The sequence below is a fragment of the Cherax quadricarinatus genome, chromosome 95, assembly GCF_038502225.1.
Source record: "Cherax quadricarinatus isolate ZL_2023a chromosome 95, ASM3850222v1, whole genome shotgun sequence".
NCBI lineage: Eukaryota > Metazoa > Arthropoda > Malacostraca > Decapoda > Parastacidae > Cherax > Cherax quadricarinatus.
In genome coordinates this window covers 9,037,130-9,054,663 of record NC_091386.1, presented here as the reverse complement: position 1 = coordinate 9,054,663, position 17,534 = coordinate 9,037,130, and the positions used below count along the sequence as shown (strand labels likewise).

Here is a 17,534-nt window from a genome sequence, read left to right as displayed (position 1 = left end):
AATAAACAAGAAAGACATTCCTGGCACTAAAATGACATTTCCTCTAGTCATTAGTCACGTCTCAAGGCCCCTCTTATATTCTTTTGCTTTCCACTTTGAATTTTTATTCTCACAAAAAATATAAGATTTACTGTTATGCAGACTACTGCATTAGTGTAAAAAATGGTATAAATATTATTGGTGCACTTGTGAAAGAATATTAGACTCACCAGTTGACGTGTATTGCACGCTTGGCACGATTTGTTTACTTTTGAAGTTTGGTAAAAATCGAACATTTCTGCTAATTTGAACTCAATTTCAAGGAACCTTTCATTGTAAAACCAGTCAAAATCATCTCAATTTCTGTAATATGTCTTCCATTCTATAAAATGAGACCAGGAAAACTAGAATACAACAATAAATACCATACGAAAATACACTGCAAATTCGCTGATTTATTCCAAAAAAATGGTCAAAGTGTTTTTTTTCTCATTATGCACTGTGTGCTGCAGGATTTTTTTTAGACTGTGCACACTGACCACATAGACCCATTCTTTCATATGAAGGCCTACCAGCTTTCTCCCACTAGATTTGAGGGCACTAGAATTTATGCGTACTTGTACGTCAAAAACCCCTACGCGTAAGACGTACTAGTACGACCAAAACCCTCAAAGGGTTAAAATGACATTGCGGCACCCAATACCATCCTATGTTTTTCTCCAGGAATTTAGGACACAGGTGTGGGTATTTTAATAAGGGAGACAAGCCCATTTGTTTTGCAGAGAAATGAGGGGGGAGGGGGAAGGGGAGGGTGATGCGTGTGGATGGGTGGTGGATGGGCAAGCGTGTGTCTTTTGTAAGTGTGTATGCACCTGCGGAGCATAACATGCAGGTAAAGAAGGAATTTGTGTGTGAGGATCTTGTGTTTTTCTTACGTGCACTACCGGAGGTGGCAATAGTTGGTGGTGACTGGAATTGCGTTATTAGGGCGGCTGACGTGGAACCGAAAGGGGCAGGATATATGTCTGTGGCTCTCAGGGAATTGTTAAGGGACGTTAGGTTACGTGATGTGTTAGGGGGGTGTGAGGGACGGAACATACATTCGTTAGGAGAGGGTATGCAGCGAGGTTAGATAGAGTGTACCTTTCTCAAGTTGCTGTAAAATCTTTCAGTACTGATGAGGCGGCTATGTCGGACCATAGGGCAGTGGTGGTGGAGGTAGGGTGGGATGTGCTTGCGGAAATATACAGGAGTTATTGGAAATTGAACATAAGTGTGTTGAGTGATGAGGAGGGGATGGAGGGTTTTTCTGTTCTATGGAGAGAGCTTAGTAAGGAAGCTCAGGGGGTGGACGACATCGTGAAATGGTGGGATTGTGTTGCCAAAGAAAGGATTAAAAAGTATTATGTGAGGGAGGGTAAACGTATTAATAATTTAAAATAGAGGCTTGTGAACTATTTAGAAGACAGATTAAGAGATTGCTATTGGCAGTGGGCGGTTGGAGGCAATTTTCCTATGGACGAAATAGTGGAAATAAAAGGGAGACTGAGGGTATTACAAAATGAAAGGTTTCAAGCAGTATGGGTGCAAGCAGGGGTAGAAGAGGTGCTTTGGGGTGACAAGCTGTCTGCGTGTGTGTTGAGACATCAAAAACATAGGCAGGCGATGACAGCTATCCCAAGTTTAGAGGTACATGAGACGGTGGGGATTTATAGAGCAGGGCAGGAGATAAGAACCACGAAGGACTTGTGTGCATATGCGGATACATGGTATGAAGAGTATTGGACAAGTGGTGGGTGGGTGAAGTGGCTTTAGACAAGGTGTGTACGTATGCAACGTGCAATTTAGGGAACAGTGACAGGAAGGCATTAGGTGAGGTTATTACTGTAGAGGAAATAGAGAATGCTTTAAGGGGAATGAGGAAGGGAAAAGCTCCGGGTATCGACGGTCTCCTGGTTGAGTTCTATTTATAACACTGAGCGTTGATAGGGGGATTCATGGTTAGGTTATTTAATCGAATGAAGGAGAAGGGTGAGCTGAGGGAGAAGCAGGCAACAGCAGTTGCAGTGTTGGTCCCAAAGGGTAAGAAGCAGCTCACCCTCCGGGAGTACTGGGCCATATCATTGCAATGTGCAGGCTATAAGGTTTTTGCAAAAATTTTAGGTAATTGGTTTAAATGTGTTGTGGGGAGGGTGGTTTCGAAATCACAGATTGGGCTGCCTGGAAGGTCGATGATGGAAGGACACAAGATTCTGAGAAGTTGTGTGGAGTCAAAAGGTGGTGGTGGGGGAAGGGGGCGGCTTTGTTGGCTTTTGACTGGCAGGGAGCCTATGATAGAGTAGAAAGGAGAGCATTACAGGTAATACTTAGGTGACAGGGGTACGGGGAAGAAATAGTTGATTGGGTAACTACACTGTATAAGGGAGCCAAAATAAGGGTACAGATAAATGGGTGCATGGGGAGGGAGATTACAATGGGTAGGGGACTTAGGTAGGGGTGTCCCATGTCACAGATATTATTTGCGTGTTTTCAGGACCCCTTTTATAGAATGGTTGATCGTAGTGCATGTACTCAGTGTGAGGGTGGGGAGGTGGGAGGGAGGGTCTGGCTGGGATTAATAGGTTATGTAGACGATACAACTGGCCTGGTTCGTGAAGGAATGTCAATGAGAGTTTTGGAAGATGTGCAATTGTTTGGACGTGCCATGGGAATGCAGGTAAACAGTGAGAAGTCCATGGTCATGGGGTTGGGTACTTGGGTGGAGGGGGGAGGTGGGAGATGTAATGTTGTAAAAAAAAGAGCGGTGTCTTTAAAGATTTGTGGTATTATCTATCGGGATGACATGGATGCGGCGCGTGAGGAACACTCGGAGAGGTTGTTGGAAAGGATCGTGGGGCGTCTAGGTGTTTTGAGGCCCCAACATCTAACTCTTGTGCAACGAGCGATAGTCATAAATGTTTTATTGTATAGCAAGGTTTGGAATGTCGCGGCTGTGTTCCCAATTACAGAGAAGGCGATTGCGGGGATCTTTAGAAGGGTGTTTAAATTTTTGTGGGGTTCACGTTGCGATTGGTTAAGAAGAGAGGTTGTAATGTTACTTGTGCATCAGGGTGGGTTGGGGTTAATGGACCTAAGAAGGAGGGCTAAATGTGTGTTTCTTAAATGAGGGCGTTAGGACGGGGCAGTTGGATAAGGTATATGATAGGCCGAGTAAGTTGTATGGAGGTGTGAAGTTGAGGGAATGTGAAGTCGTATTTCGGGCCTTGTTGTTGGTTAGGGAACTGAGACATTCGAATAGGGGTTTTGTGTTGGTTGCTGGCAGGTAGGTGCGTCGTCCCAGTTGAGGGGTTATTTCCCATGTATACGTGGAAGAGCATCTGGTATAGATTTAGCAAGCTGAAGTTAAATCCTAGGGCACGTGAGGTGATGTTTTGGTTTCTACATGGAATCCTTCCATCAAGAGAGGTACTAAGAACCAGAAGGGTAGTAGAGGGAGGGGGAAACATATGTGGAGGGGACGACACTGCGTTCCATGTAGTTTATTTTTGTGAAGGGTTAGAGGAAGTCAGGTGCTGGTTAAGTAGGTTGGTACAGAGGGTGGGAGGCCGTTGGGTGTCGGTTCTGCGTGCTTTAAGTCTAGATATGGGTGGGTTAGACGAGGGTGTCATAAGAGGTTTAGATTATATCATTGTAGATTATATATATATATTGTTGGTGATGAGGGGGGAGGGGATAGTGAAGAGCAAAGGAGGGTTCTTGCGATAACGTTCTATCGTACGATGTGTCGTAAAAGAGAATTGTATGGGAGGAGGTGGGATCAGGTTTTCTCAGAGGGGTATAGAATGCTAACGTTAGGAATTCTCGTGAATCTCTGAATGATAATTAGGGAGTGAAGGGGTTTTCATAGGTTGAGAGGGAGTCAGGGGGTCACAGCGGACTCGCCTCCTTGGGGGAAGGATGGGGGGGTGTCGTGAGAGTGTTGTGAATGTGGGTTATGGAATGGTTTCTTGGTTTTCATTGAGGCATTATCTTCATCAACCTTGTGGTTATCATGCCAAGTGTGGATGTAGGACTGGAGAACTCGTTATGATCTATATAATATATTTCACGAATGTAGGTGTAATCTCGAAGGTTTTTTTTTATGTATTTTTGGATGTGTATCAATCTTGAATGACACAATTCTTGAGTAATATTGTTCTTTGTGATACGAAGTGTTTTTTAGTTTGTGTTTATGTTGTGTTAGGTTTTTTATGTTGAGATATACTTATAAATGTTTTGTTTTGTGCATACAGTGCATCTGATTAATGTGATCTTGAGAAACATTTTTTTTTTGTGTACATCCCTTTCTATTGTATTGAGCCTTTGTCATAGGTCAGGATTTATGTAAAACTTTATATATGTATGTTTCGATTCATTTTAAAGTTTATAATTTAGGTCAGTACCCTGATACCGGTTTGTTTTCATTGCTATGTTCTTGATGTAAGTTTTAGCTGTATGGTAAACAGACATATCTAGCCAGTTTATAGACGCAGTCCATTTGTATCTGAGATTTTGTATGCTGGTTTATTGTACCAGTAATGAGCCTTTCGTTTTTAAATCTAAGCTGTTTTTTTTATGTTTATTCGTATTTTAGTATATGTAAAGCTGTATTGGTTAAAAAAAATAAGAAGTTAGGGATAAGTATGTACATGTTTTAGTAAGATTATGATGTTAGGTTTTGGTTTATTGACTAATGCGAAGGATGTGTTTAATTGATACATTTTCTTGCATATATTGACATATGTCATGTTATATGTAAAATTTATATATATGTCAGGTTTTGAATCATGAATGTGTATATATTTCAGTTCACGACCCTGTTACTGTGTTTATTGTAGCTATGTTCTTGACGTAAGTTATTGTTGTATGTTATACAGCAATATCTTGCAAATATATAGGTGCAATCCTTTTTGTGTCAGGTATTTTGTGCCGGGTTTATTTTGACAGTGTTCGTACCTTCAGGATTGAGATCCATACTGTTTCCTATTTATTTCCTAATTATTGGTTTTAAATAAAAAAAATAATTTTAACCAAAACAGTTGACAAAGTTCCCATCAAGGTGTACATCTGTTTGTTCACTTGTGCTACAACTAGAGCAGTACATCTAGAAGTAGCCACTGACATGTCTACTGAAACCTTTATCAAATTATTCAGAAGGTTTGCAGCCAGAAGGGCATGTCCCAGACTGATGATTTCAGATAATGCAACGAACTTTGTTGCTGGTGCTGCTTATATAAACAAGATCTTTGATCAACCAGAAGTACAACAGATGCTGAATCAACGCAGTTGTCGCTGGAAATACATTCCTCCTAAATCTCCATGGCACGGCGGATTTTATGATCGGCATTGTAAAACGTTGTTGATTACTAGTTTTTGTTCTTTGTCAAAGTTGGATAAGGTTTCCCCTACCTATCTATGTATTATATGTAGATATCAGTTACCGTATCATTTTATGTATGATTTATTATTTCATGTACTGTTTAAATAAAATATATATGTGTGTATCAACATGTGTATGTATGTATATATATATGTATATATATATATATATATATATATATATATATATATATATATATATATATATATATATATATATATATATATACATATATATATAAATATATATATATATATATATATATATATATATATATATATATATATATATATACATACATATATTTGTATATATATATATATATATATATATATATATATATATATATATATATATATATATATATATATATATATACATATATATAAGTAGTACTGATTTCTACAGAGCGGTCCCCCACGGTACGGTCTCCTCTGAGCGGACTCCTTTTCACACCTTTATGCTAATGACCTTGACCTCACCCTCGACCACCTCGCCCACAACCCCCCACCCACGCCCCCCACCCGCGCCCCGCGCGCCCGCCTGCAGCGCCCTCGACCACCTCACCCTCGACCACCTCACCCTCGACCACCTCGCCCTCAACCCCCCTCCCACGCCCCCCACCCGCGCCTCGCGCGCCCGCCTGCCGCGCCCTCGACCACCTCACCCTCGACCACCTCGCCCTCGACCACCTAGCCCTCAACCCCCCCGCCCTCAACCCCCCCACCCGCGCCCCCCACCCACCCCTGCCCTCGAAGAGACCCACCCACCCGCCGCGCCCTCGCGCCCGCCCGCGCCCCTCGCGCCCGTCCGTCGCGCCCTCCCAAGCCTTCTGCTGCAACTTCTGCAGTGTCGTCCGGATCGCCCCCGCTCCCCGAATATTTCTCCGATTTTTTTCAATTTTTTTTTGAATTTCATTTTCTTGTGCTCTCCATCTCCTCGGATCAAATTTTTGAGGTTCCCCCTCCCACTTTCAACCCCCATCCCATTTTTTTTTTTAATTTCATTTTCTTATGATCTCCTCGGATCAAGTTTTTTGGATTCCTCCTCTGGGGGTAAGCATTCAATATGGACTCCCACTTTCACCCCAAATATTTCTCCTCCATCTCCTTGGATCAAGTATTTCTTCTCCATCTCCTCGGATCAAGTTTTTGGATTCTCCCCTCTGGGGGTAAGCATTCAAATGAACTCCTATGGGGCATGGTACTTCTCTTACTACAGGTCTAAACATGTGTGACGTCACCCCACCTGTGTTTACTCGTCAGTCAGTGACGTCACGTGATGACCTCACACATACAAGCTGAATCTTGTCGACTTCCCCCTATGTCAGTGACGTCACGTGATGACCCCGCACACAGGCTGAATCTTGTCGACTTCACCCTACACATTTTTCACTCTTAACCCAGGATAACCCAAATAATTTCACATTTTTTTCGTTAATACCCACAACAATCCACAATTTCTTTACAAAATACAACACAAGTCTAGATATTTTTCTCGTTTTAACTATTTCATCAGAAAAAGTCACCACAACACTTACAACTTATAGCCACTTTTCGATAAATTCACTAGTCACAATTTTACATATTACGAAGTTAATACGCATACACACACACACACACACACACACACACACACACACACACACACACACACACACACACACACACACCTCACTTTACTTTGAACACCTTCAAAACACTCTCATAAATCATTTGAATACTCACAAAAATACCTTTGAACATTTCCAAACAACACTGAAACACTTCCAAAATATCATTTTGAGTACTCCCAAATACACCACTGAATACTACTAAAACACCACTGAATACAGTCAAAACACCGCCAAAATCACCATAAACTAAGATCAAAATAACAGACTAACACCCTTTTTCACACAAAACCCCTCAAATCACTATAACCAAGACGATTACCAATTTCTATGAGTACACTCACCTCCAACTAAGATATAACATGAGCGCAAAAAACATGAACACAATCCACAACACCCACATCACACAACACCCACATCACACAACACCCACATCACACAACACCCACATCACACAACACCCACATCACACAATTTTTTCTCGTTTTAACTAATTTCATCAGAAAAAGTCACAACAACGTCCACAATCCCACAACACCCACAACCCACAACGCCCACAACCCACAACACTCACAACCCACAACACCCACAACAACAACCCACTTTTAACATCTTTTTGGGTATCTCTAGTCCGACAACAATACCCACAACCCACAACACCCACAACCTACAACACTCGCAACCCACAACACCCACAACAACAACCCACTTTTAACATCTTTTTGGGTATCTCTAGTCCGAAACAATACCCACAACCCACAACACCCACAACCTACAACACTCGCAACCCACAACACCCACAACAACAACCCACTTTTAACATCTTTTTGGGTATCTCTAGTCCGAAACAATACCCACAACCCACAACACCCACAACCTACAACACTCGCAACCCACAACACCCACAACAACAACCCACTTATAACATCTTTTTGGGTATCTCTAGTTCGACAACAATACCCACAACCCACAACACCCACAACCCACAACCCACATCACCCACACCCCACAACACCCACAACAACAACCCACAACTTATAACCACTTTTTCAGCATCTCTAGTTCGACAACACCCACAACCCACATCACTCACAACTCACAACACCCACAACCCACAATTTTTTCTCGTTTTAACTAATTTCATCAGAAAGTCACATCAACAACCCACAACTTATAACCACTTTTTTTTTTTTTTTGGTATCTCTAGTTCGACTACATTAACCACAAGCCTCATCACTTACCAATTTATTCACAATTTATTCGATACAAATTTTTCCCCTTCTTTTTACTGAATCTTAAATGTAATACACATTCCTCACCACATTACTAAAATTCTAATAAAATCCTCTCCATACCCATCTCCTTGTATGCACATAAACAATATTATACTCACAACAACTAATCTCACTACCCAACTACTGCGACATGTTTCAACACCCTCCATTCTTTTCCAATATATCATAACTTTTCACTTCTATAATTTATTTTAAAATATTCACACATTACCTTTATTTTCAGTAAAATCCCCCTATATTTCGTTAAATTTCTAATACAACCCTCCCCATACCCCTCTCCATCTCACCCACATTTCTTCACATCCACTCACCCATCTCCCAACACACCTCTTCTGAACACACACAAAAATCACATTTCACATCCACAAATGCATCTCATCACCCATCTCAAATCCACTAAAATTATTGTAACCAAGATATTCACAAAATTCTATGACCACCTAGCACACACACACACACACACACACACACGCACACACAAACCTCACTTTACTTTGAACACCTTCAAAACACTCTCATACATCATTTGAGACCACCTTTTCTCAATATCTCTTAAGAAATATTCTCTCATCCACAACCTTTATCATCTCACTACAGAACAACCCCAAGATTACTTCGAACACTCTCATAAATCATTTGAATACTCACATAAACACCTTTGAACATTTCCAAACAACACTAAAACATTTCCAAGACAACATTTTGAATACTCGCAAATAAGATTTATCATCTCTAATTTATCTACACTTACATATTTCATTAAATTACAACTCATCCCCCAAAACTCCTCCCTCATTCTCCAGATTTTTACAACAGTATCACAAAAACTAACTCAGGCACTTTACTTTGAACAACACCAAAAACACCGTCATTTACCTTTGAATACTCCAAAAACATCATTCGAACACCCCCAAATCACCACTGAATACTCCCAGAACACCTTCATAAATACTCTTGCACATCATTTGAATATCTTCAAAAACACCTTAGAATAGTCTCAAACACCATTTGAGTACTCCCAAATACACCACTGAATACTACTAAAACACCACTGAATACAGTCAAAACACCACCAAAATCACCATAAACTAAGATCAACATCACAGACTAACACCCATTTTCACACAAATTCTCTCAAATCACTATAACCAAGACGATCCCACTCACCTCCAACTAAGATATAATATGAGTGTAAAAAAAAAATACATGAACACAATCCAAACACACACGAACACTTACAACAGAATCACCTCTTTTTCGGTATCTCTAGTTCGACAACAACGCCCACAACCCACAACACCCACATCCCACAACACCCACAACTCACATCACCCACATCCCACAACACCCACAACCCACATCACCCACAACACCCACAACCCACAACAACCCACAACTTATAACCACTTTTTCGGCATTACTAGTTCGACAACAACATCCACAGCCCACATCACAAACAACCCACATCACCCCACAACCCACAATTTTTTCTCGTTTTAACTAATTTCATCAGAAAAAGTCACAACAACAACCCACTTATAACATCTTTTTTGGTATCTCTAGTTCGACAACAATACCCACAGCCCTCATCACTTACCAATTTATTCCCCAATTTTTCCTCTTTCCATACAAATTTTTCCCATTCTTTTTACTGAATCTTAAATGTAATACACTTTTCCCTACATTACTAAAATTCTAATAAAATCCTCTCCATACCCATCTCCTTGTATCCACATAAATTAATATTATACTCACAACAACTAATCTCACTACCCAACTACTGCGACATGTTTCAACACCTTCCATTCTTTTCCAATATATCATAACTTTTCACTTCTATAATTTCTTTTAAAATATTCACACATTACCTTTATTTTCAGTAAAATCCCCCCCATATTTCATTAAATTTCTAATACAACCCTCCCCATACCCCTCTCCATCTCACCCACATTTCTTCACATCCACTCCCCCATCTCCCAACACACCTCTTCTGAACACACACAAAAATCACATTTCTCATCCACAAACGCATCTCATCACCCATTACAAATCCACTAAAATCACTGTAACCAAGATATTCACAAAACTCTATGACCACCTAACACACACACACACACACACACACACTCACACACACACACACACACACACACACACACACACACACACACACACACACACACACATACACACACACACACACACACACCTCACTTTACTGTGAACACCTTCAAAACACTCTCATACATCATCATTTGAGATCACCTTTTCTCAATATCTCTTAAGAAATATTCTCTCATCCACAACCTTTATCATCTCACTACAGAACAACCCCAAGATTACTTCGAACACTCTCATAAATCATTTGAATACTCACATAAACACCTTTCAACATTTCCAAACAACACTGAAGCACTTACAAAATATCATTTTGAATACTCCCAAATAAGATTTGTCATCTCTAATTTATCTACACTTACATATTTCATTAAATTACAACTCATCCACCATACTACTCCTTCAGTCTCCAGACTTTACATCATTATCACAAAACTAACTCACACACTTATGACATGAGACATTTTACCAAAACTAACACAAACACACACACACACAGACAACTCACTTTACTTTGAACACCACCAAAAGCACCAACAATTACCATTGAATACTCCCAAAACACTACTGATTACTACCAAATCATCACTGAATACTACCAAAACACCGTCAAAAATCACCAGAAACTAAGTTTAGCATCAACAGCTAACACCCATTTTATAGAAATTCCCTCAAATCACTATAACCAAGAACTCCCTCCCCATGGGTGCAAAAAAAAAAAAAAAAAAAAAAAAAACTTGAACACAAAACCTTTACTTGTCATATTGACAATAAATATAAGACATAAGCACAAAAAAAATTTACCATGTCATGAAACATTACCAGAACTCAGTCACACACCTCCAACTAATACACAATCACTTTACTAAGTTCATGTTAACTATTCATCAACAAAAAATATTAATACAATTTACCCACCAAATTTATGTTATAATCATCAAAAAATAAAACCGTTTTACACATTTTTTTCTCAAACTGAATATTCATACCACATTTATCATTTCTCATCTATGTTACATATCACATTTCTCACCCTCATTATCCCTAAAACATCCTTCCTTATTCATCCGTATATCTCCAAGAGTTATTTTATCCCGACGACCCATCACGACGTAGGAGCCAGAGCAACCATCACCACTCCATCACCACCTCTGGCTCCTAGTGTCGTGATGGGTCGTCAGAATTAAATAACTCTTGGAGATATACGAATGAATAAGGAAGGATGTTTTAGGGATAATGAGGGTGAGAAATGTGATATGTAACATAGATGAGAAATGATAAATGTGGTATGAATATTCAGTTTGAGAAAAAAATGTGTAAAACAGTTTTATTTTTTGATGATTATAACATAAATTGTGTATTAGTTGGAGGTGTGTGACTTAGTTCTGGTAATGTTTCATGACATGGTAATTTTTTTTTTTGCTTATGTCTTATATTTATTGTCAATATGACAAGCATAGGTTTTGGTGTATGTCTTAGTTATGATGTGTATGTCTTAGTTGGAGGTGAATGTCTTAGATTGGGTGTGTATGTCTCGTGTCTCAAATTTGCGATTGAAATGCATAAGTTGTGGGTGTCTGTGTATTATTTTTTTTTTTTTGGTGAAGGTGATATGTTATGGTGCTCATGTTATGTTATAGATGTTGGTGGAAGTGTCGTGGTATTTTTTGTGTATGTCTTATTTTTGTGCGAATGTTTAAAAAATAAGTGTTTTCAGTGATCATAGTAGTTTTGAGATGCATGATCTTAGATTTTTGGTGATCTTGGTGATGAGTGTTGATAGATGATGGTAAACATGATATGGAATTGGTGATCGTGATTTTTTTGTGAATATTTATAAAAAATGTGTGTTTTCTGTGATCTTGGTGGTTGGGTCATAAAATCTGGTAATCGTCTTGGATATAGTGTTCTTAGATAATGTAGGGTACAACAGGTTGAAACAAGGTGGGTTGGGTGTGATGTTACCAACCACCAAGTAACACAATGGGAGTGTGACGTCACTGGAGGTGACCTCGCCGGTCCTGTGAGGTGTGATATCGTGTGTTGGTGGTAGTGAGGTGAGTGCGCTTAGATATTGTCAAATATGATTTTTTGTGTGAATGTTTATAAAAAATGAGTGTTTTTCTGTGATATTAGTGGTTTTTGAGGTAAGTGAACATGGGTGATTGTTGTTGGTGGTTGTCTTACATTTATGTGTGTACAAGACATGTTTTCAGTTGATGGTGATTGTGAGGGAAAAGTTCAATAGATAGGAGTAGCGATATAGTAGCAATAGTTTCATTGCTGGCTGCTTGTTAAGGTAGGGTAAGTCAAGCTCCCACTATCCCTTCCCCTCCCTCTACCCCCCCCCCGAAAGGTGACGTGTGGGGCTCTGGTCAAACAGTAAATCACTCGACTCACAGCTCCCAACACTACTGTAAGTACATGCCTGCCTTGTATTCTAGTGGATTTATTGGTTGAAAGCTTCACTTTTGACCAATAATAAACTTAGTCCTTTCAGTCTTGCTCTAGGTTGACTGTTGTAATAATCACCACGTCTTTTGAGTAATGTACGCTGCCATGGAGAGTGATTATTTAAGCAGTGGGTAACCTGTCTATCTTTTCAGCTTGGATGACAGTGAGGGTCACCTGTCAATCAACGAGCAGAACAGGAGACGGACTAACGTCCTGGAGACGTCTCATTTTGGTTTTAAGTACCTGTGCACCTGTATGAAATTGCAGGACGTAACCCCACATCATTGCAGCGGTAAAGAACCTGCTTTCCTGTCATCGGGATAATAATCACGGCACACCTGCGAACCCCCCCCCCCCTCCCTCCCGCCACATCAGCAACGGCTACGATTTCAACAAGCAGTGTCACCAACATAAGACACCCAAGTTTTAAATTAGCGTTGAATTCAGTTATTTATATTTTTCATTTTTCATTTTCTTTAATGTAGGATTAATATTTCATATTTAAGTGTTTTACATTTTATATTTTCTACATAATAAAGTGTTTATGTTTGTCTGTTATTATTTCTTTTTCTATTCACTAATTTTCCTGAGGAGGAGCCAGCCTGGGTAATACTGTCAGAAGTTGTTACAGGGCTGAGTAAGCCTTCACAGTGATCGTGTACTAAGTGTTTGTGTATTAGGTTTGTGTTCAAGTTTTTTTTTTTTTTTCCAACCATGGAGAGGGAGAGTTCTTGGTTATAGTGATTTGAGGGAATTTCTATAAAATGGGTGTTAGCTGGTGATGCTAAACTTAGTTTCTGGAGAATTTTGACGGTGTTTTGGTAGTATTCAGTGATGATTTGGTAGTAATCAGTAGTGTTTTGGGAGTATTCAATGGTAATTGTTGGTGGTTTGGTGGTGTTCAAAGTAAAGTGAGTTGTCTGTGTGTGGGTGTGTTTGTGTTAGTTTTGGTAAAATGTCTAGTGTCATAAGTGTATGAGTTAGTTTTGTGATAATGATGTAAAGTCTGGAGACTGAGGGAGTAGTATGGCGGATGAGTTGTAATTTAATGAAATATGAAAGTGAAGATAAATTAGAGATGACAAATCTTATTTGGGAGTATTCAAAATGATATTTTGGAAGTGCTTCAGTGTTGTTTGGAAATGATGAAAGGTGTTTATGTGAGTATTCAAATGATTTATGAGAGTGTTCGAAGTAATCTTGGGGTTGTTCTGTAGTGAGATGATAAAGGTTGTGGATGAGACAATATTTCTTAAGAGACATTGAGAAAAGGTGATCTCAAATGATGATGTATGAGAGTGTTTTGAAGGTGTTCACAGTAAAGTGAGGTGTGTGTGTGTGTGTGTGTGTGTGTGTGTGTGTGTGTGTGTGTGTGTGTGTGTGTGTGTGTGTGTTAGGTGGTCATAGATTTTTGTGAATATCTTGGTTACAGTGATTTTAGTGGATTTGAGATGGGTGATGAGATGCTTTTGTGGATGTGAAATGTGATTTTTGTGTGTGTTCAGAAGAGGTGTGTTGGGAGATGGGTGAGTGGATGTGAAGAAATGTGGGTGAGATGGAGAGGGGTATGGGGAGGGTTGTATTAGAAATTTAATGAAATATGGGGGGGATTTTACTGAAAATAAAGGTAATGTGTGAATATTTTAAAAGAAATTATAGAAGTGAAAAGTTATGATATATTAGAAAAGAATGGAAGGTGTTGAAACATGTCGCAGTAGTTGGGTAGTGAGATTAGTTGTTGTGAGTATAATATCAATTTATGTGGATACAAGGAGATGGGTATGGAGAGGATTTTATTAGAATTTTAGTAATGTAGGGAGGAATGTGTATTACATTTAAGATTCAGTAAAAAGAATGGGAAAAATTTGTATCGAAAGAGGAAAAATTGGGGAATAAATTGGTAAGTGATGAGGGCTGTGGGTATTGTTGTCGAACTAGAGATACCAAAAAAGATGTTATAAGTGGGTTGTTGTTGTGACTTTTTCTGATGAAATTAGTTAAAACGAGAAAAAATTGTGGGTTGTGGGTGTTGTGAGTTGTGAGTGATGTGGGTTGTGGGTGTCGTTGTCGAACTAGAGATGCTGAAAAAGTGGTTGTAAGTTGTGGGTTGTTGTTGTGGGTGTTGTGGGGTGTGGGTGATGTGAGTTGTGGGTTGTGGGTGTTGTGGGTTGTGGGTATTGTTGTCCAACTAGAGATACCCAAAAAGATGTTATAAGTGGGTTGTTGTTGTGGGTGTTGTGGGTTGTGAGTGTTGTGGGTTGTGGGTGTTGTGGGACTGTGGACGTTGCTGTGACTTTTTCTGATGAAATTAGTTAAAACGAGAAAAAATTGTGTGATGTGGGTGTTGTGTGATGTGGGTGTTGTGTGATGTGGGTGTTGTGTGATGTGGGTGTTGTGGATTGTGTTCATGTTTTTTGCGCTCATGTTATATCTTAGTTGGAGGTGAGTGTACTCATAGAAATTGGTAATCGTCTTGGTTATAGTGATTTGAGGGGTTTTGTGTGAAAAAGGGTGTTAGTCTGTTATGTTGATCTTAGTTTATGGTGATTTTGGCGGTGTTTTGACTGTATTCAGTGGTGTTTTAGTAGTATTCAGTGGTGTATTTGGGAGTACTCAAAATGATATTTTGGAAGTGTTTCAGTGTTGTTTGGAAATGTTCAAAGGTATTTTTGTGAGTATTCAAATGATTTATGAGAGTGTTTTGAAGGTGTTCAAAGTAAAGTGAGGTTTGTGTTTGTGTGTGTGTGTGTGTGTGCGTATTAACTTTGTAATATGTAAAATTGTGACTAGTGAATTTATCGAAAAGTGGCTATAAGTTGTAAGTGTTGTGGTGACTTTTTCTGATGAAATAGTTAAAACGAGAAAAATGTCTAGACTTGTGTTGTATTTTGTAAAGAAATTGTGGAGTGTTGTGGGTATTAACGAAAAAAATGTGAAATTATTTGGGTTATCCTGGGTTAAGAGTGAAAAATGTGTAGGGGGAAGTCGACAAGATTCAGCTTGTATGTGTGAGGTCATCACGTGACGTCACTGACTGCCGAGTAAACACAGGTGGGGTGACGTCACACATGTTTAGACCTGTAGTAAGAGAAGTACCATGCCCCATAGGAGTTCATTTGAATGCTTACCCCCAGAGGGGAGAATCCAAAAACTTGATCCGAGGAGATGGAGAAGAAATACTTGATCCAAGGAGATGGAGGAGAAATATTTGGGGTGAAAGTGGGAGTCCATATTGAATGCTTACCCCCAGAGGGGGGAATCCAAAAAAACTTGATCCGAGGAGATCATAAGAAAATGAAATTAAAAAAAAATTGGGATGGGGGTGAAAGTGGGAGGGGAAACCTCAAAAATTTGATCCGAGGAGATGGAGAGCACAAGAAAATGAAATTCAAAAAAATTTGAAAAAAATCGGAGAAAAATTCGGGGAGCGGGGGCGATCCGGACGACACTGCAGAAGGCGCAGCAGAAGGCGCGGGCGGGCGCGACGGACGGGCGCGAGGGGCGTGGGCGGGCGCGAGGGCGCGGCGGGTGGGTGGGTCGGCGCGAGGGCGGGGGCGGGTGGGGGAGCGCGGGTGTGGAGGGGTGAGGGGGGGGGGGGTTGACGGCGAGGTGGTCGAGGGCGAGGTGGTCGAGGGCGTGGCAGGCGGGCACGTGGGGCGCAGATGGGGGGTCGTGGGTGGGGGGTTGAGGACGAGGTAGTCGAGGGTGATGTGGTCGAGGGTAAGGTGGTCGAGGGCGCGGCATGCGGGGCGCGGGTGAGGAGGCGTGGGTGGGGGGTTGAGGGCGAGGTGGTCGAGGGTGAGGTGGTCGAGGGTGAGGTCAAGGTCATTAGCATAAAGGTGTGAAAAGGAGTCCGCTCAGAGGAGACCGTACCGTGGGGGACCGCTCTGTAGAAGGCCTTTTGGGAGGGGACTGTACCGTGGGGTCCACTCTGTAGAAGACCGCTCTGTAGAAGGCCTTTCAGGAAGGGACCGCTCTGTAGAAATCAGTACTACTTATATACATATGCATTATATATATATATATATATATATATATATATATATATATATATATATATATATATATATATATATAGGTATATGTATATATATATGTATATATATAGGTAGTAGGTTGGTAGACAGCAACCACCCAGGGAAGTACTACCGTCCTGCCAGATGACTGTGAAACAAAAACCTGTAATTGTTTTGCATGATGGTAGGATTGCTGGTTTCTTTTTCTGTCTCATAAACACGCTAAGATAACAGGGATATCTTGCTACTCCTACTAACACTTTGGTCACACTTCACAGACACGCACATGCATATATATATATACATACATCTAGGTTTTTCTCCTTTTTCTAAATAGCTCTTGTTCTTTTTATTTCTTCTATTGTCCATGGGGAAGTGGAAAAGAATCTTTCCTCCGTAAGCCATGCGTGTCGTATGAGGCGACTAAAATGCCGGGAGCAATGGGCTAGTAACCCCTTCTCCTGTATACAATTACTAAAAAAGAGAAGAAGAAAAACTTTATAAAACTGGGTTGCTTAAATGTGCGTGGATGTAGTGCGGATGACAAGAAACAGATGATTGCTGATGTTATGAATGAAAAGAAGTTGGATGTCCTGGCCCTAAGCGAAACAAAGCTGAAGGGGGTAGGAGAGTTTCAGTGG

The 17,534-nt window shown here is 40.3% G+C and overlaps 1 protein-coding gene across 1 annotated transcript in view; it reads right to left on the bottom strand.

The window, feature by feature from the left end:
• The window catches only part of LOC138855463 (ankyrin-1-like), a 154,902-nt gene that overhangs the window by 33,115 nt on the left and 104,253 nt on the right, over window positions 1-17,534 (bottom strand). Inside the window, exon 5 of the mRNA XM_070104938.1 lies at window positions 13,080-13,128. Coding sequence (XP_069961039.1) covers window positions 13,080-13,128 — 49 coding nt within the window. The remainder of the gene's footprint in view (window positions 1-13,079; window positions 13,129-17,534) is intronic.